Source organism: Pipistrellus hanaki (assembly GCF_964339955.1).
Source record: "Pipistrellus hanaki genome assembly, chromosome: 13".
Taxonomy (NCBI): domain Eukaryota; kingdom Metazoa; phylum Chordata; class Mammalia; order Chiroptera; family Vespertilionidae; genus Pipistrellus; species Pipistrellus hanaki.
The window spans coordinates 51477970-51499629 of record NC_140515.1 but is presented as its reverse complement, the minus strand read 5'-3'; the positions used below and the strand labels follow the sequence as shown (position 1 = coordinate 51499629).

General features: G+C 34.7%; 1 protein-coding gene across 6 annotated transcripts in view; it reads right to left on the bottom strand.

Moving 5' to 3' along the window:
* The window catches only part of GOLGA4 (golgin A4), a 74054-nt gene that overhangs the window by 27878 nt on the left and 24516 nt on the right, over positions 1 to 21660 (bottom strand). For 4 of the 6 annotated variants that reach the window (XM_084902765.1, XM_084902768.1, XM_084902764.1 and 1 more), the window contains 8 exons: positions 19232 to 19330; positions 18755 to 18884; positions 17657 to 17844; positions 17283 to 17366; positions 15092 to 15239; positions 5476 to 5654; positions 2772 to 2900; positions 1622 to 1777 (listed from right to left, as the gene is read on the bottom strand). In XM_084902765.1, coding sequence (XP_084758891.1) covers positions 1622 to 1777; positions 2772 to 2900; positions 5476 to 5654; positions 15092 to 15239; positions 17283 to 17366; positions 17657 to 17844; positions 18755 to 18884; positions 19232 to 19330 — 1113 coding nt within the window. The remainder of the gene's footprint in view (positions 1 to 1621; positions 1778 to 2771; positions 2901 to 5475; positions 5655 to 15091; positions 15240 to 17282; positions 17367 to 17656; positions 17845 to 18754; positions 18885 to 19231; positions 19331 to 21660) is intronic. The other 2 variants (XM_084902766.1, XM_084902769.1) reach the window with 1 other exon arrangement.

Genomic DNA, 21660 nt, shown 5'->3' with positions numbered 1-21660 from the left:
AAGGGTATTTTTTCCGTGTTTTTTTAAGACCTATAATATTCTACTGCTTACATAATTTAAATTTGAAAGATAAATAACATATATTATTTTTCAACCCCAAAAATTATTATTCAGGAGATAATTTGAAAAAAGAAGAAACTTATACAAATTTTACCAAAGATTACTATTACCTCATTAAAATATCAATCCTGACTCTGAAAGAAAAGGAGTTAAATAAGGCAGAGCCACAGAATGTCAGATAAAGACTTCAGGAATTACCAAATCCAATCTCTTCATGTAACAGATGAGAAAATTAAGGTAACCCTAACCGGTTTGGCTCAGTGGATAAGCGTCTGCCTGCAGACTGAAGGGTCCCGAGTTCGATTCCGGTCAAGGGCATGTACCTTGATTGCAGGCACATCCCCAGTGGGGAGTGTGCAGGAGGTAGATGATCGATGTTTCTAACTCTCTATCCCTCTCCCTTCCTCTATGTAAAAAAATCAATTAAAAATATTTTTTTAAATAAAATTAAGGTAAAATTAATTTTCCAAAGCTACAAATTGGAAGATCTAGGCTTGAGTAACCATTCCCATCCATCATGCCATCTATATAATAAAAGTCCAATGACCGTTATGGCGGAACAACCAGTCACTATGATGCGCTGGCTACAGGGGCCACCATCAGCACACCACTGTCAAGCCTGATTGTGGTGGGCCGGCCAGACCTCACCCATGCATAAGTTCGTGCACTGGGCTTCTAGTCTTACATAAATGTTGGAAATGGGAAAATAAAGCAGTTTAGAATTACAGGTAAGTGTGACTGTTTCACTATCTAAATCAGAATAAAAAGTCTAAGTAAATGACATCAATTTACTCAAAACAAGGTGAACATTTCATATACTCCTGAGGGATGGGCCCAAAGGCCTTAAAAATGTGCACATTGAGACATATATACAAATATGTTTATTATAAAGCCATGTTTAATATGGAAAAAACTTAAATGTTAAAGTGGGGCATTGGGATAACTAAACAGTGATACAAAGAATAAATTATGTCCAGGACATGACTGAAATAAAGCTGGACAGGGAGGAAGGTACCTACAAAGTGAGGCCAATTCCTAAGGACCAGGGTAAGTACGCAATGGAGTGGAGATGTTAGCAGAGTCTGAGTGCAAAGCATCAGCCCGAGTGGCTGACAGTACTGCAGCCAGCTATAGGCAGCATCTGGAGCACCCTGCAGCCAACATCAAACCTCTCCCATTAATAGCTATCACTATCAAAAATCAAGTGCATGGCCGAAACCGGTTTGGCTCAGTGGATAGAGCGTCGGCCTGCAGACTGAAAGGTCCCGGGTTCAATTCATGTCAAGGGCATGTACACTGGTTGCGGGCACAACCCAGTAGGGGGCATGCAAGGGGCAGCTGATCGATGGCTCTCTCTCATCGATGTTTCTAACTCTCTATTCTGTATCTCTCTCCCTTCCTCTCTGTAAAAATTCAATAAAATATATTTTTTTAAAAAATCAAGTGCATGTATATGCAAATCTAACTCAGTAAAACAAAGCTTCTCTACAACTGGAGAGAGAACATAGTTCTCCTATTCAACAAATTTGAGCTCTGGAACCTGAATATTATATAAACTTACAGTTCTGTAAGTCTCTGCTTCTTGCTGAATGTCCTGAAGTTTATTTTCACTCTCTGTGAGGATTGCTTTTTTCTGCAACTCTAACTCTTCCAGGGCCAGAGATTCTTGCTGTTCTTTTTCATGGGTGATCTTCAAATATTCTGATTGACATTTTTCCTGTGCCAAAAGCAAAACCACCTTAGACCCACATAAATCTTCAGCACTCCCAAAGTCCTTCTATACAAATCATACATTTCATTTGATCTGCACAGCAGCCCTGTGAGGTAGGCAGTATCATCACCTCTCTTCCCATGCTCTAGTCTACAGAAACATGCACTGTGCCTTTTCCAATGTGGTCTGGCCAGTCTTTGCCACAATTACTATTAATATGAAAAGTCTTATTCCTGTAACCCCACTACATCTACTATTTTTCCACCACTTAAAATGTTGTGGAAAACACTGCTGAATGTGAAAGATCACACAATTGCCGCTACCTCTTCTCTGTGCTCCAGAGTTCCCTTTTTAAACTCTAGGCAGAGAAACTAGATTATGAATTTATGTAATTTTTGAGAAACAACTCTTTATAATAGCAAGTCCAATATGAAAAAACAGTCAAAATCAGAGGATTACATAAGAATAGATGAATTTTCCCGAGCTGGTTTGGCTCAGTGGATAGAGCGTTGGCCTACAACTGAAGGGTCCTGACTTCTATTCCAATCAAGGGCACATGTCCTGATTTCTAATCAATCAAGGGCACAGGCTCGATCCCCAGTAAGGGGCACACAGCAGACAGCCGATCAATGATTCTCTCTATAATTGATGTTTCTATCTCCCCCTCTATTCCTCTCTGAAATCAATAAAAATATATTTAATTTAAAAAAATACATAAATTTGAACCATAAAATTCCTATAAAAGCCTACATAATTATTTTCGATGATCTGGGTTCTTTTACCTTCTCATCAATCCTGAAAAGCTTCTTCTTTGATTGATCTTATTATTTATCAATATTCACCATTTGAAAAGCTCTGACAGCCCCTTTTCTGCCTCTGTCCTATCTCTTCTTGACTCAAAGGTCAATACTGCCAGCAGTCTGACCCTGGAAGCCAGGGGTAAGGAGATGACAACTTATAATGCTGTGAAGATGACCTATAGCAAAAACAAAATACTTACAAGAGCTGCTTTCATTTGCTCTTGAAATTCCCTTTCTTGGGTCTGAAACTTCTTGGTCATCTCCTGCTCTTTGTTGGCCAACTCTTCTTCATGAAGCTTCTGTAGTTTAGCAATTTGTTCTGAGGATTTCTAAAATCAGCCAGATAGTTAAAATGAAACATCCAGAATAAAATATGTAACTGTACAACCAAATAATATTGTTACAGTAATTAATTTTCAAACTACAGCTTTGTAAGAAGAAAAAATAAAATACTTCCCATATAAATCAAGTCACCAAAGTCACAAGTTCAAAGAAAAATCAGTAAAGTATTGCTCAATTAATATTGCTGTTGCAGTAGTCAGTCCTGTGGGGTCAATGCCCCTTTTCCACATCTTGCAGGGATTCCTCACCAACTGGGAAGTACAGTAGAGGAAATAAGGATGTTCCCAGAGATGGTGCTCCAGTACAGTCAAGCTACCCAGTCTGCACCAATCTAATTATGTCTAGCTTTCCACACATGCACTATTTATCAAAAACGATGAACCTTGCCCTGGCCATTGTGACTCAGTTGGTTGGAGCATGGTCCCATACACCAAAAGGTGGTGGATTTGATTCCTGGTCAGGGCACATACCCAGGTTGCAGGTTTGATCCCTGGTTGGGGGTAACTGATCAATGTTTCTCTCTCATATCCACGTTTCTCTCTCCCTCTCTCTCTCTCTCTCTCTCTCTCTCTCTCTCTCTTTCTCTCTCTCTCTCTCTCCCTCCCTTCCTCTCTCCCTCCCTCCCTCCCTTCCTCCCTCCCTCCTTCTCCTTCTCCTTCTCCTCCTCCTCCTCTTACTGAAATCAATGTTTTTACAAGCTACTGACCTTCTTTCTCTGACAGAAGACTTAATCTTATACAAATATGAAACCTCCCCTAAATAAATATTTTAATATAATCAAATAAAATTACTAACAAATTAGGATGAGGGGTCCACTAGACAAAATAAAAATGTAAAAAAAAACAATACTCTTCTGAAAAATAAGAGCAATAAGAGGAAGTTATCAAATAGAACATATTATAAACTAGAATAATTATAACCATGTAATACAACACAGGGTCAGGAAAATCAGTGGGATAATAGAGAATCCAGGGAGGAAAAAACCCATATATAGCATTATAATAATTCAGTATGTAATAAAAATAGCATGTCATGTCAGAGGTAGAAACATGGATTCTTTTAAAAAGTGATTTGGAGACTATTTAGTAGTGATCTGGAAAAAATTAAAATTGGCTCCCTACCTCACTCCTTATACTAAATAAATTCCAGTTGGACCAAAAATTTAACCATAAAAAATAAAAACATATAAGTGCCAGAAGAAAACATAGAATTTTCAAAAATGATCTCAAGTAAGAGCCTATTTTTAAAGGACAATAATCCAATAGCATTTTAAAAAAGGAATAATTTCCACATAGCCAAAAACAACCAACAACATAAAGTCAACAAGTGAAAAACAGGGACATTATTTGGATAACAGCATCTTATATCTGAACACATAATCCCTACCATAAGTAAAGAGCGTCTATAAATCTGTAAGAAAAAGTCCAAGAACCTAATATGAAAATGAGACAAGGATTTGAACAGGTAGCTCTAAAAGAAAAACTACAAATTCTTTTTAAATATATAAAAATGTGTTTATCATACTGGTAAGAGATATGAACATTAACAATATAATTATATCTCTTTTTTTAACTAATGAGCTTGGAAAGATAACAAAGTTAGGCAATACCATCTTTGTGTAGGGGGAACATACTCTAACACATTATATAAACTGTCCTTCATGGAGTTTGCAACAACTATGCAATAATTAAAAAATAACATAAATCTCTGCCTAATATTCCATTTCTAGGGAATCTACCCTGAAAAAAATATATATGTGATCAGATAAGAATACTCATCTGCAACAGTGAAAAATATACTAAGCATCTATTAGCAGATGTCTGATTAAATTGTGAGACATTCATATAATAAAATCCAGAGCAGTCTTTAGAACAAATGGGCATTATTGGCCTAGGTGGTTTGGCTCAGTGGATAGAGCGTTGGCTTGCGGACGAAAGGGTCCCAGGTTCGATTCGGTCAAAGGCACATATCTTAATTCTATTCATCGGTGTATAGAAAAGTACTACCAGCAGGGAATTCTTAGGCTCCTCAGACCCTGGTCAGAGGCAACCAATTGATGTGTTTCTCTCACATCAATGTTTCTCTCTGTCTTTCCCTTTCTCTTCCACTCTCCCTAAAAATCTATGGAAAAATATCCTCAGGTGAGGATTAACAAAAAAACAAAAATTGATTAATTAATTAATTAATTAAAACAAATGGGCATCATTATCAATTACCAATGATAAAGAATAATTTCCAAGGCAGATTATTAAGTGAAAAGGCAAAATATAGAGCAGCATATATAACATGCTATCTTTTGTACTTAAAAATTAAAGAGAAGATTTTAAAACATAAAAGAGAAATTGTATGCAGAGACTACCTCTGGGACGTATATTCAAAAAGATATAAGCATTTCTCTGTCGGAGTGCTTTTTTCCTATATCCTGAACATCTTGAAATGGTCAAGTTCTAAAATACAAAATAACTCTTCTTTACACTCAAAGATTGTCAGAGATTGTCAGAAAAGCATAATACTCAAATTTTCTAATTACTGTAGCCCATTTCAATCTAAGATTATTCTTACTTTCTTTACATCAACAACCTCCTGTTTCACCCGACTTAATTCCTGTTGAAGACTGGTGCGTTCCTCCTCACTTTTTCTTTCAAGAGCTTTTATTTGTTCATCCATTTCTGCCTTCATTTTTCTCCGTGATTCTTCTGTTTTTTGGGCTGTACTCAAAGCTTTTTCAAGTTCCTCAAAAGCTATAATGAAAACAGCAGAAAACAAGTATCTCAAGAAATACTATCATTGAGTTGAAGTGTTTTACATTCAATTTAAAAAACTAAGAGCAGCAGAAGCAGGACAGGTTAAAAAAAACTCATCAGTGTTTAAGCCAGGAGATACTTCTGAGTGGTTGAACAAAGCCGCAAGAAATGTTGTCACTGAATCCAAGTTGTTATTGAGTTCTGGATTAGGATCGTACAACTGTGTATATGAACTGAAGCTCAGAAGTCTGAACCAAATATTTAATTACTAATGTTCCTCACGCTGCCCCCAATTGCCCTTATGGATAAGAAACTCAAAGGCTTATATCTACTTCTGTAATCGCTTCCTTTGTTTGATATGCAGTTATCTATTATCAATAATTAGTTAATATTATTTATTCACTAGCACATTTTTAATGTAAAAGTTATTCTTTGATGAATCTTACTCTTAAAAACCTGTTAACAATATAGTAAAAGAACAGAATGTTATAGTTTTTAACATATACTGGCTGAATCACATAATTAAACAATGGATTTTGAAATGAAACCTACTTCCTATATAAATTGTGAACTAGGAACATTAACTGGAAAACTTTACCTAATTCATCAGTGTATAGAAAAGTACTACCAGCAAAGAATTCTTAGGTGAAGTAAGTAAAACTTCAGGGCCTGCAAAAAACAAACATCTAGCCTAGAGTTTAAGGAAGCCAAACAGCTCACCCAGATCAAACAAAATTAGATGTGTTGGGTGCAACAGCTGGGTAACTTGGCACCAACAATATGCATGTATGTATATTTATGTATATGTATATGTGTGTATGTACATGCCCATATGCGATGTATATGTATGTACATGCACACACACTCTCTATTGGCATAATGATACCCTGTAAAAACGTACTGCTTTTATTATTCTAGATTATTTTCTTTAGCCTTCATAGAATAGAAGACATCAGACTTTTCTTTGCCACTGAGATGGACTATAAATAAAACATCAATTAGTAAGACAGGTTTTAATCCTATCAAGAAATGTATGTCAGGGGGGATAGTTCATTGACATACATAGGGCATTTTTACTTCCGATGGTATAAGAAATGTGGAACTTTGATCTATGGCATCTCTGGGGAAAAGTCCTTTTATTAACCACACATAGCTTAACAGAGAGTGGTTTAAGCACAGCAAGTTCATACCTAAAGGTAGAATCTGTTCTAAAGCATTTTCTTAATAGCAAATTGCATTAGTACAGAAAAAGGCAAGAAAAAGGCTCAGTTCAACTAACAACTGGGAAATATAATTTACATTGCTTACCATTTAAACAAAAAATTCTCTAGACAACCATGTATCTTTGATATAAAAACAAATCTGATTTATTCATTTTATAAGTCCAAAGCATAAAACTAATGCTGACACTCTAAATTTCAAAGAAACATTAACTAGCTGAAATTATTTTTAAAGGTTCCTATACTAGTTTTACTGGTATTTGTATGCCAACAGCAAGATGATAATTCTTAAGATATAAATATGTTAGAAAATAAAGTATTTAAAAGATAATGTTGCCAAAACCAGTTTGGCTCAATGGATAGAGCATCAGTCTGCGGACTGAAAAGTCCTGGTTTTGATTCCGGTTAAGGGCATGTACCTTGGTTGAGGGTACATCCCTGGGGGGAGGGGGGCGGAGTTGGGGTTTTGCAAGAGGCAGCTGATCGATGTTTCTCTCTCATCGATGTTTCTAACTCTCTATCCCTCTCTCTTCCTCTCTGTAAAAAAATCAATAAAATATAGTTTTAAAAATTAAAAAAAAGATAATGTTGTCTTTGTTTAATTTAGATATTCCTTTACTATAAATTCTTTACTATAAATCCTGGCCAGTGTGGCTCAGTTAGAGCATTGTCACAAGGTTGCAAGTTTGATTCCTGGTCAGGGCACATACGTAGATTGCAGGTTCAATTCTGGTTGGGCATGTTTCTCTCTCACAATCGATGTTTCTCCCTCTTTTTCCTTTCTCTCTGCCTTCCTCTCTTTAAAATTAAACTAACATATCCTCCCCTGAGAAATTTATTTTACAAATTCTCATATCAAACATAAAAAAAGTCTCTTACTACTAATAAGAAATTTCATTTCCTAATTTCTTAGAAATCAAGTAAAGTGATCAATTATGGGAAAGATTCTGTAAGAGTGCTCACTGCTTATAAGTCCAAAGCATAAAACTAATGCTGACACTCTAAACTGCTTAGTTTGTGCTGAAGGTTTAAATGTGGAAAAGGAAAACATGAAAAAAGAATGATAACATTTTTGAATGTTTGGATGTCATCAGCCTTCCTTCCCCCTGATGCCATCATTGGCTTCCCTCTGGAAGGTCATCCGGAAGGACAGCAGATCTAATTAGCTGTCCTTAGATCTAATGCTTTTATTATTATAGATACCTAGAGATCTTTTTTTTTAAGTTTTCATTTATTTCAGAGAAAGGAAGGGAGAGAGAGAAATAGAAACACTGATTGGCTGCCTCCTGTATGTCCCTTACTGGGGATTGAGCCTGCAACCCAAGCATGTGCCCTGACCGGGAATTGAACCAGCAACCTCTTAATCAAGGAACAACACTCAACCACTGAACCATACCAGCCAGGTTACCTAGAGATCTTTTAATTCAATATCCTCATTCAAATGCAAGAACTGAGGCACCAATTTTTTCCTCAGATGATAAATCAACTTGAATATATAGGGCTTGATGGTAAAACTTTAAAGTTGTATTTAAGAAACAGCCCTTACCTTGCATTATTTTTAAAAACTAAGAATACTGACATTGATCAAGTTTAGGAGAGCAATAATATATTTTACTAAACCAGAATTTTTGGACCTTGCAATTACTGATGGCTTCTAACTCAACAAAATGTATCATGTTATACCTCAAACAGATACAAAAAAAACTCAACTGCTTTCCATTCTCATCCTCCTTTACAAAAATGGCATTAAAACACATTGCATATATCCACATATAGGAAACATTTTTCAAACCCATTCAGGATTCTACACTGTATCACAAATGAAGCCACCTCCTTACAGGAAGTCTGTCTTCAATAATGAATCCCATTTCAATGCTGAAGGAGGATACACTGAGAGTTTACTTACTAACCAGAAACATTTCGCTTTCTGATGTTGCAAAAACCAGGTACAATAAATTGGTGTCCCAAATGAAACTATGCTAGGACTTTAATGTGAGAGTACTAAAGAAGTATGTTCTGAACATCTACATAGTTTATCTTGCAATTGCCAACGAAGGACAAGTGAGTGGAGAGAATGAAAGCATACATCGGCACAGCTGACAAGTCTCTGCCAACATGCAAGTGCTCAGGAAAACCACGGTCACAACACACACCAACGGGACGCTAAGCACAAACTGCCACCGAATGTTGCAAGAACACACTGTGTTCTTCCAAAGCAAAATTCAATGTATCTCAGGCAATTTTTATTTTTAAAAAACTTTGAAAACATTTCTGGCAAAAATTTTATGGTTCCTGACAAATGAAAAACATGGGGGCCTTTTATTGCTAGCTCCTCACTTTCCACTTCGGATGAGGTTCATTCACATCTATGGGAATTATAAAAGAGACAAATGCTCACTGCAAGAGTTAAGTGAGAATTGTTGGCAGCAGCTCAATAATCCAACCATTCATTCATCATATATTTTGGATGTCTGCCATCTGCCAACCATATGCAAAGCACTGGGTGACATAAAGAAAAATTTTTCACACACACACAAAAGTTGAAGTAGTAAAAAAGAGAGAGAAACAAAAGAATTAATCCTTAGGAAGAGGTAGGAAGAATGTGGCATTTGCTTTTGCCACTTCACCACCTTTTCCTGTCCTTATCCTTGATGGCCTTAATAACCAACCTTCTAACAAAAGCCAGAATTCTGAGATTCCAGGCAGCATTACCGTTTGTTGCACTGTTCCAGAGGAACAACAAGAATAACAAGACCCACTTCTACTCCCACTATAGGGAATACACAAACATGCAGAAATGAGGAAAGGTTGCCAATCCCTCAATGGAATGTTAGTCCTAAAATGCTGATTGAGAATATCAGAAAATGAATAAGTAAGCTAGCGTCTAAGTCTTTATCCTACTTTAAAAAAAAATTTTTAGAGCTGCAAAATGCATGTGATATTAAACTAAAAAAACACAGATTATACTACAAAATGAATAAAATGTGAATTAACAGAAAAGGCAACCAAAAGAATTTTTATCAGAATTCCCATCTAATCATCAAGACTTGTGAATAAAAGCAAATCTAGCCGAAACCGGTTTGGCTCAATGGATAGAGCGTTGACCTGCGAACTGAAAGATCCGGGTTCAATTCCGGTCAAGGACATGTACCTTGGTTGAGGACACATCCCCTCAGTAGGGGGTGTGCAAGAGGCAGCTGATCGATGATTCTCTCTCATTGATATTTCTAACTCTCTATCCCTCTCTCTTCCTCTCTGTAAAAAATCAATAAAATATATTAAAAAAAAAAAAAAAAAAAAAAAAAAAAGCAAATCTAATGGCAGTTTTCAAAGTGTGATCCAAAGATCCATGGGTCCTGAGACCCTTTCAGAGGGCCTATGAGGTCCTCCCTTTTCCAAATACATATCTACATGAGGGGAGATTTTCTTTATATATTTAAATCACAACAGAGTAAATGCAAAAAGATATAAAATCTATCTTCTATTAAGCTAAGTAATGAGATTAGTAAAAATATAAAACAAGGCCACTTTTCACACAAAATTTTGTTTTGGAAAATATAGGTAATTTTCATAAAAGTATTTAACTAATATGTATTAGGCTTCTAGCTGTTATTTTTAAATAAACTAAACAAACATTTTTAAATTTCTAATGCAATAAATATCTCACTACATATAACCCACATAAACAAAAGTTCTTTGAAATCCTCAGTAAGTTGTAAGAATATAGAGAAGTCTATAAAACCAAAAAAATTTGAAAACCACTCTCTAGAATTTAACTGAAAATAAAGTAATATTACCACCCAATGGCCCAATCAGACACTGCAATATTTATATACAAATTGGGGCCTTTGGATATTTAATAACATCATATGTACAATGGAGATCTAGTTTTTAAACCACTTTCCAAACCGCATAACATTCATTCTGTAGATCAATTATACTTCGACTTTTTTAAATGTATAAATCAGTACAAAATTTCATGTACTTTATATTAACCTTATAGATTTATCTATCAATAAACCTTAAAAACATTGGTCTGATCTTAGAAAAACATTAGACTAAAGCTGAGTAAATGAAGATACAATTATGTAGCAAAGAAATGTGTTGTTCTGCTTGCTGATGCTTTCCAAATCAGTGACAGTGCCATAAACAAGTGCAGGGTAACCATGACTACCTAGATATATGGGTGCATAGCTACTACTGTAGAAATGTGTTGAGCGCCTACAAATGAATAAAACTCTAATTCCATTTAAAATAACACATTTTTCCATCAGATATTCATTTAGTGCCAAAATATGTAACTTAATCTAACATGGCAGACTTAACTGTACTTTAAAGCATAATTTTATTTTATTTTTTTGCCTGAGAAACATGGAATTTTCTTTGTAAGGCTTATCCTAAGCACCATGATAAGAAAACAAATAGCCCTTACCCCAATCCTGTTCATACAAGGCTTGGGAAAGGCAGCATGATTCACTTATTGGCATGTGTGGATGCACAAAAATAAGATGTTTTGTGAGACTTAAGACTCCAAGAAAACTGTTACATAAATTATCAAAAACTAACAAAGCACTTAAATACACCTGTGATTTTTGTTTACTATATAAATATGCATAAATCTTATACATTATTTAAATATGTAAGCTCTATTTTAAAGGGTCTTTCAAACATCAAATAAATACTTTCTCCTAAATGTTTTGGTGTATCAAACCTATACTATACAAATTAATTTTAAAAACTTATTTTCTACACAAACACAACATGGCAATAAAAAAGCAAAGGATGTCATAAGCTAATCTAAGTTTTTAAATGCAGCCAATCATATAAAACACATAACTTCAGCAAAGACAGGTGCATGAAAGGGAAACAGAGCTTATAAAGATAGTGGATTCTGGAAACTTTCCTAATCCAAGCAGAATATTTTATTCATCTTGCATACTTGTAGGCAAGGACATTTTAAAGAAGGAGTAAGAGTTACCATTCTGATGTGAGTTCTCTTTTTAATTGGCTTTATTTAAATTACTTAAAGATAACTAACAAAAAAGACTAAAAGTCTATAGGAAGAATTAACCTTGAGAAAAAAAAAGAAATATGAAATGGGCTGTATCACAGGATTTAGTATTATTCATAATAGCAGAAACTGAAAATAATCTAGACATTAATCAGTAGGGAAATGGTTAAGTAAATGATGTGCATGCATTCTGACACAGCCATTAAAATGTTAGTATTTTAGCAACATGTAAAAGTACTCCTAATATAATATTAAGTGGAGAAAAAAGGAGCATGCAAATTTGTATATACAATATGATAAAATATTATTTACAATAATATAAAAATAAGTATTAGAAAAAAGACTAAATGTAAGTGTACTGAAACAGCAGTGATATACTTTCATTTTTTCTTTTTTCCAATGTTTATTGTAATATCCTGTATTAGTAACTAGCCAGCTACCCTCACCTCATATCCTGGTTGAAACATAAACACACACACACACACACACACACACACGCACAAGCACACGCACACACACACACCATACACACACACACACACATAAGACCTAGTGTGAATATTAGTAGCATTAATATTCTGTACTGGTACTGTATTGAAGAGATAATCTAGACAATTGTAATAATACCTAGCACCCATAAAATACAGCATTATGCACTAAAGCTAAATCACCAGACTTCTGTAAGTTTAAAAATCTGTTTACTTAAAGATATGACTATATGTTCCTAAGTGGCGTCTAGAAAGAAATACCATCAACAGTTGTAGTAAAATGCTTATAATAAATGAATTTATTTGGCTTTTTTTTTTTTTTTTTTTTTTTTTTTTTTACCAAATAAAGTAAATAATTTTAGCAGGACAACAATAATATAGTATGATACTTTAAAAACATGCCTAACTATTCCACTAGAAAGTAAAGTACCATAGGTTGATATAGCATCCTAAATTAGGCATGTCACCATGTTCACATAGTCTCAATATTTTATAAGATTGTCCTTTTGAAAAATAATAAACATTCCAATTTCCTTTGTCCTCCAACATATGGAAGGCACTACAGTTCATCTAGAAAAACTAAGAATTGACTGTTTTCCACTAAAAGTATGGGAAATGTAGTTGAACCAGTTTTGACCTCCAGAATAAGCAAGCCAAAGAAATTAGTTGTCTACTAATATCTACATGCCAAAAATTATTAAATATATCAGTTAAACTTTTTATAGTTGAAAATACATAGTACATTTGTATTCTTTGGTAATTATTTTATGTAGATACTAGAGGCCCGGTGCACGAATTCACGCATGGGTGGGGTCCAGTCGGCCGTCCCCAACTGGGGGGGATGAAGGGGGACCAGGGGCGGGACCAGTTGAGGAGAGGGGTCACGGGGGGTTGGCCAGCCAGCCCCACCCCCTGGTTGAACTTCTAGTTGAACTCCTAGTAGAGGGGACAATTTGCATATTAGCCTTTTATTATATAGGGCAATTTACTTCTAAAAACCTGAACTGCATGCCGAAACTAGTTTGGCTCAGTGGATAGAGCGTCAGCCTGTGGACTGAAAGGTCCTGGGTTCGATTCGGTCAAGGGCATGTACCTTGGTTGCGAGCACATCCCCGGTAGGGAGTGTACAAGAAGCAGCTGATCGATGTCTCTCTCATCAATGTTTCTAACTCTCTATCCCTCTCTCTTCCTCTCTGTAAAAAATCAATAAAATATATTAAAAAAACAAAACAAAAAAAAACCTCAACTGCAAGCTTTAATGTTGTTATTGTTTCCTTTTCATGGCCAGCTCTTAGGTATTTAGCCTTTGAATTTTAATTCTAAAAAAAAAAAAAAAAGACAAATATTTAACAGAGCAATTGAATTCTCTAAGAATCAGATGATGTTCACAGACTATTTTACAGAAACTCTACTTCCTTTCAAAGACCTTTTCTTACATTTAGCACTAAGTTGGAATTTTTTGTCAGTTGGCATATCCACTTTATATGTAAACTAAGAATCACTTTATATATGAACAATTCAGTTCAGACTCAATTATGACCATTAGATGAAATGCAGTTGGTGTCCAAAACTAGTTACCATAATAGACTTAAAAGGCAGTATCTTCAGTGTAAAATAAGTCTGTTATAACATTCTATCACAGCCCTCAATAATTATGAACCAAAATAAAATTTTAAATATCTATAAAAGCACTTATAACTGTGGTCAAAAGACTTTCCAAAGGGAATGTCTATTAAATAACTTTGTCTTAATCCTATCTTTATTAATTAATTTTTAATATTTTGATAGTACTATTAACAGAAAATTTTCTCAATTTACAGGCTATCAATTATTTATCATATTTAAAGACAAAATACATCTGAATTTTAAAGAAGAGGAGGAAGACTGTATTATTAAAAAGGTGAGTAGAATAGTTATCTGGGTAATTTTTATCCCACATGTGAATTATCTACACTCCAGTTTCTACATTTCTGAAACTGCATCCTGGGAATCAACTCCCCACCAAATTCAAAGACCCTTTTTTTAAGTTTTCATCCCATCTCCCACACTTCTGGAAATGACTCTGATATTCCCCAAAAAAAGTGTAACTTTCCATAATTCCTATGACTTCTTGGTACCTTTTTAAATTGATTTCTCTCTGCTAAACTCATCCCTCTGGTTAAGAGCAGACTCTGAACTCAAAATGCCTGGAATCAAAACCTGACTATACACTTACTCTCTGTGCATGAATGTAAGCAAGTTACTTACCTTCTATGTTCTTGCATTTTATTATTTGTAAAATGAGAAGAATAATAATAATACCTGCTTCATAGGAATTGTGATGATTAAATGTAAGTGCACACACAGATAAATACCAGTGAGGCATTTATAATAGAGTCTTGCAAAAATAACTGTTAGCTATCAGTAGGATCAGCAGCGTATACAAAGTGGGTATATTAATCAACTGGAAATCATTCTGCCACTGGTTTTACTACTGCCACTGCCTTTACTACAACTGTAAAAATCTCATCTTTTAGAGAAACCAGCCTCTCCTACGTAAATAATCATAGTTTACCATCCCCTGCCTCCTCCCAGGAACAGCCCAGTGTCTTATACAGAGTCTCTACAGTTAAGCATTTCTGTCAATCTTTAATTTTTCTAAATGTTGATTGGAAAAGTCGCACTTTACATGACTTTTGAGCTCTAACATAAAATGAATAACCCCTGAGTTCTTACCAGCTCTTTCAGACTTTTCTTTCTGCTCCCGTAATTCCTCTCCCTGGGTAGTCATCTGTTTGATGCGACTTCTAAGTTGAGCAATTTCTTCTTCTTTCATCTCCAGGGTTTCATGCATCTGCCGTTTTGTCTCTGCTATTACCATTCCCTAAACAGAAGGGCAGACTCTAAAGTGTTTGCATAACAAATCTGCATTATCAATAGCATGTATCAAACTTATTTTAAAAGGCAGAAAACAAAGTGCTTCTTAGTAAATACAGCGTAAGAACTTTTTTATTATTTTATAAACTGAAGTTTGTGTTTTTCACTATATACTACACTGTCTACTGCAATAACTTTGGTTACCTGACTTATCAGTGTATTTTTATTTACTGATATCAAAATAGAAAGCTTAATCTTTTAAGTATTATAAACATATTTTAGTTTAAAAACTTATTTTATAATCTTCCTATGAATGTTTGCCATATTTCCCCCGTCTTAGTAAACAGTTTATAATGAACAAAATACAGCCTTTTGTATTTGGCTCAGAGTCATCATGAACTATAATTATGAATCTGCGCTATAACGTGGAGAAAGCCTCGGAGGCTGCTGAGTGTGTAAGGTTACTGCTGCCACACTGAGTGGACCAAAACTGCAGTATAGATCTATCTGTTTTTTCTCTTTCCCCTTGTGAAAATCTATGTATCCACCGCTAATTCTTATTATGTCAGCGAGGCACCTCCATTCCTCCAATTTGCTAATTGCTACTGTCTTCCCACTCTTGAGTAACCTACACAAGAAATGAAGGTCACCAAGTCAGTCATCCATGACTAACAAAAAATGGGATGGTTTAACTTGTCCTTGAAAAGTAAGATTTTATGACAGCTATTACCTTAAGAAGATTATTACTTTACTTCCAGGGTTTGTAAACCCCTGTTAATGTACGACTCTTCCAGATGGCTAATTAAATGGACAGATAAAAACCAGGTAAGTGAGGCATTATTATATAAAATTTCAAAACAAAATCATGGCCTTCAGTTTCTTCAAATTACCAAATCACAAAAGAAAAAGGAAAAAGAGAAAGAGGGCAGTGAAACCTATAGATTAAAAGAAGTTTTAACAATCAATCACTTGCAATAAAAGAATCTTATTTGAATCCTGATTCATAAAAATGGAAAAATAATGTATGAGACAAAAGGGAAATCTGAAACTAACTAGTTAATTGTATTAAAAATTTAAATTTTTAATGTGATCATGATTATGTGGTTATATTTTTATAAAAAAGAGAGTCCTTTACTTTTAAGATATATTAAAATACTTGTGAAAGAAATGATAAGGTTTCTTGGATTTGTCCCAAAAGGTTGAGGATATGGGGGTTGGGAATGTACAAATAAGATCAGCCATGCAATGTTAACTGTTGAAGCTGGATGATGGGTTCATAGGAATTCATAACATTAATCTTTCTTCTTCTGTAAGTGTTTTAAGTTTTTCATAATAAAAAGGCTTTTTTTTAAAGTGGGCCTTCATACATTCTATAGAGTAGAATCTAGCAAAAATGATATTATAGAATGAAAAGATTGCCAATACATTTCAATAGAATGGCTCTGACATGTTCTTAATTGCATAGCTCCTGTAGCTATAAAACAGCATATTAAAGAAAATGGTGGATGATGTGTAACCAACTGGGAACAGCTTTTTAAAAAGGACCCAAGAACTTGGGACTGAAAGAGTTAAGTCAAAACTATTTTCCCATGAATTTTTCAGTTGTCATTGCTGCCAAAGCTACAGCTGCAGCTCCAACTCTACACTACCAATCTCATTCTATTTATGCTAATTATACATTAAACTTCTCTCTTTTTTAGGCAATTTATCTAAAAGATTATTCTGTTTCCATTTTATTTGAAAGACAATATTTTATCATCCACATTTAGCAATGCCTTAATTATAAATAACTTTTCTCTGAAGCATGTTATATACTATAAATAAATTTCTTTTGCAACAATTATTCTAATCTATAAATCAAAATACTGAGACCCAGAAATCAGAGAATCAGCTTCACATGACACAAAACTAATGCTAGCAGTTATATAAATCTAGAAATAAAAACAAAAATATTTTTCACGGAAGCAGCTGCAATAATTTTGGAAAGCAGCGGTCTGAATGCTTCCAATTGCTTCCAAAAGTGCATTTAGTATCGTAAGTATTGTTTTACCTTATCTTGTTCAAGCTGTTCAATTAAGTTCTTTGCATCACGTAACTGAGTGATAAGTTTAGTCTTCTCAGCCATATGAAGCTCCTAAAAATTTTAAAAATTTTAAAAATTCATTTCCATCTCTAATAAAGCTTCTCCTTATATGAGAACTCTAAACATTTTATCTAATTTGGATACTTCTCATAGTCTAGAAGAAAAGTACACAGGATGTCTCAAAAGGATTGTAACCGAAATGAAGCCCAGAGCACTTGGGTGCCCTCTCATGCTGTTTACAGGGGAAGGGAGGAGGCTTTGCAGAGGAGGTGCAGGCCACGCTGGGGCCTGTGCATCTAGCTTGATGGGGCTATGTGAAACAAAACTCATTTGCTCTTTACCTTAATCTTTTCTAGCTCTTGAAGTCTTTCATCCAGTTGTTCCTGCAGTGCTTCTTTTTCACTGGTTAACAGTGTACATTGTTCCTTACGTGACTGAATTGTTTGCTTACAACGCTGCAGTAGGTTCTCTTGACGCTTAACTCTTTGCTGAAGTATTTCCAATGTGTTAGCAGAAGCTCCATCTTCAACTAATAACAATAAAGCAGCACAGCAGGGGCAGTGAGTAAGGAATATGAGGGCTTTAGGAGTTAATTCTGTTTGTACATAGGACTGTCCCGACACTCTGCTATACCCTAAACCAGACCAACAGAGAGAAGCTCCCTTCCTTTATCTTATCTCCCATCCCAAAAGGATTAAGTATTCCTTCCAATGTATTCTAATCTCTTCCAGAAGAGTTCTGGTAAGTACACCTTTTTCCATTCCCTTACATTTATGAGTGAAGTTTTCACACTTCAGGGGAATTTCAGGGCCCCTTACCAAATGGTTGCTCAGACAGACACCTACTGTGGCTCTGGCTAGACTAAAAGTTTATCATAAATCTCTTGGAGACAAAGAGCTGGGAAATAAAAAGTAGAAATTTCATTGAATATGCACCTCAAAGCCTCAGAGAGTAGGGAGGACTATACATGGATTTTAAGAAAAAACTTAAGCTACTCTTTTCCAGTTAGATAGCAAATAGGGCAAGAAGAGACATGTGTGAATGCAGAAATATGTAAGTAATATTATTTTAAAAATAATAAACAATTACATATTCATTCATCTTGAGTGGAACTATCCTGTTTATATGAAAACTATTGTTATCAATAAAACAGTATAAAAAATAAAAAAGTATAAGCTAATAATTTTATTTCAATTATAATGAAAATGAGGTGCTACTACTCACAGACTGTCAAGTCTTAAAACAATTACTTTCTCCTGGATATCAACAAAGAACAGAAAAAACAACAACAAAAACTCTTGCATCTTCCTGGAAATGTTAGGATCAAGAATACTTTACTTCTATCTCGGCCCATGTCTAATAGTTCATATCCTAGACCTAGAGTCTTGCGACACCCTCCTCTGATTTTTAAATTAACGTTTTGACAAGATGAAGCTCACCTACTGCCGCTACATCATTCTCTGCGTTTTCTTCAGTGACGCCTTCAGCCTGTGGTTCCATTTGAGGGAGTGGTTTTGTTAAATCAATATTCATGGGGCCATTTCGTAGCCGTTGTTTCAGCAGAGAAACCTAAGAAAAATGTGCTTCTTTAGAAAAAATAAATGATTCAAAAGAAAATATAGCAGTAGTACTTTCTTTACAACAGAGAGGACAGAGTAAAAGATACTCTTTTTGCTATACCAAGGGAAACAATTAAAATAAAAGGTTTACTCCCAACACAGTTCATTTTTTGTTACTTTCAAGTACAATATATCACAGCTAGCCAAAGGATAATAAATCAACAATTATCCTAAAAATTAACTCAGAAAAAGGAAAGAATTTTTTAAAATACCCCCATTTTTAAAAATATCTGGAACCTATTACATATCCCATCAATACTCCTTTTATTTTTCTTTATCCAAGTTTCACACTCTTACCTGAGTCTGGAGAACACTGATATACTGATCTTTTTCCTCTAAAGATGCATCAAACTCCTCTTGGAGGTGTTTCTTTGCTTGCTGGTCCATTTGGAGCTCCTAAAACAAAGGATTTTATAGGTAGTTTTTAGCATAAAACAAAAAATACAGACTTGAAGTTTTCAAAATTTAAAAACATAGTCTGGAATTGCATTCCTCTTAAGATAAGGTATCAACAACAATAATTAAAAGATAATCAGCATTTAAAACATTAGTATTTAAAAAAAAACATTAATATTTACACCAGCAAATAAATTTTGATCCTTCAAGAATATGAAGATCCAAGAATAATATTTTGTAGTTGTAATGACTGCTGAATTGAGGATTAAAAAAAATTACTGAGAATAAAAAAAATTCCTGAAACTACTACTCAAAATGCTGCTTTCTTTAGGTCCTTAATGAGCCTTCCTAACTGAATCCAATGGTCTTTACCTCTGTGCTATAGCAGTCACCATAATGATCTCCTTAATGTACCTGCTTTCCATGGCTTCAGGGCTCCTGTCTGTATTCCTGTCTCTTACAGTTTCCTCTCTGCCCTTCCCTGATTCCATTGGCCTCTATCCCTCTGGGCTCAGTCCTGTGTCCTCAGTGCTTTTCCCTTACACTTAGTCCACTGGCATGCTAGAAGCTAACTTCTAGAACAATTTAGATATCCCATCAAAACACCTCTATTTTTCTGGGACTCCTACTTTTCTTACCTCAAATCTTCCTCTGACTTGATCCATCCCTCACACGTTGGCTATAAATTTTTCCTCAAACAATATTTTTAAGGACTTATAAGCAGCGCCCTCTTCTTACACTGTTTCAAATTTACTAATTCTCAAAACACTGAAGTACGAACTGTCCTCTATTCCCCATCACGCCCACAACGCCCAAGATTTCTAAGTTCATTTACTAATTTTTCACTAAAGACTCCGAGCATGACCTTCCCTCACAGTAGTAGTTTCCTAATGATGGTCTTCTAGAACATGTCCAGAATGAAGTTTTCATGAATCCAATGTGAAATACGAAACAGAGGTCAATGTAGAGAGTTTTTCTTAGATCCAAATCTTTTATTTAAACAGCTGTTATTTTATTCTAAAAATATGTCCTTCCTAACTTTTTATTTTAAAAAAATCTTTATGAAATAATGAAAACAGAAGAATCTGGTTCCTTAATATCCACACTTGAAGAAATAAAAGCAGCCCTATGACAATTCTCCTGTCCCCCATTTCTGGAAAGAACTGGAGATCATTTTCCAGCCCATAAAATCCACAAGTCTGGAAAGAACGGTCTTCCATGACTTTGCACAGGCCAATCCTTTAGTCTGGAACGTCTGCACTACAATACCAGGCTCTGTTACCCGGCATCCCTAACAACCCATAAAAATACCTCAATTTATACTATGGTTTTCAGATTTTGAATGTTGTTGGTTTTTTTTTTAAACATTTGAACAACTTGACTATATCCTTAAAAAAAAACAAAAACTGACTAGTGAAGATATTTTTTCCATTGATTTTTACAGAGTGTGTAAGGGAGGGGGGGGGAGGGAGGGAGGGAGGGAGGAAGGGGGAGGGAGGGAGAGAGAGAGAGAAACATCTATGTGAGAGAGATATTGATTGATTGCCTTTCATACATGCCCTGACAGGGACTGGGGATTGAGCCTGCAACTGAGGTAAATGCCCTCAGTTGAAGATTAAACATATATATAATATTTTTACACATGGTGATAAAACAAAAAGATACAACAAAGTACCATAAAAGACAGGATAATAGTTACTTTTGAAGAAAGAAAGGAAACTGTGATTGGGTTAGGAAACAGTAAAGTGTTTTTAAAGTAACTAGAAACATTCTATTTCTTGACCTTGCTGGTGATTATAATAGTGTTTACCATATACTGTACATGTAAGCTATATATATTTTTAGCATGATTTTCTATATCTGTTTTATTTTATTATTAAAAGATTTAAAAATGTTGATAAGTGATGTAGCAGAGATACAGAATGCTATTCTCCAACCAATATAAGCCATTATTGTCCATCCTTTTCAAGACAGGACAGAAGCAGAAATTAGTAAAGCATTATTTCAAATAATAAATATTTGCCTGATTTCTAATATGTCACTGTAAATATTACCCCCCAAAATTACAATAAACAAAATGTTTATTTTATTAAAAAGACTGTTGGTTAGGAAAAATAAAAAGAAGCCAAAAACACCTAATAAAAGGGACAGTTTAGCCTTGAAAGTTGCCACTGACTATTAATGCAGGTAAATGATATTCTATTGTTAAGACTCCTATTTCACTAACTTCACCAACAATATACAGGCTGTAACAAAAAAATCTATATACACTTTAACAGCTGATAGCCCAATTTTGAAAATGAAATATATTTTAATAAACACTGCATATC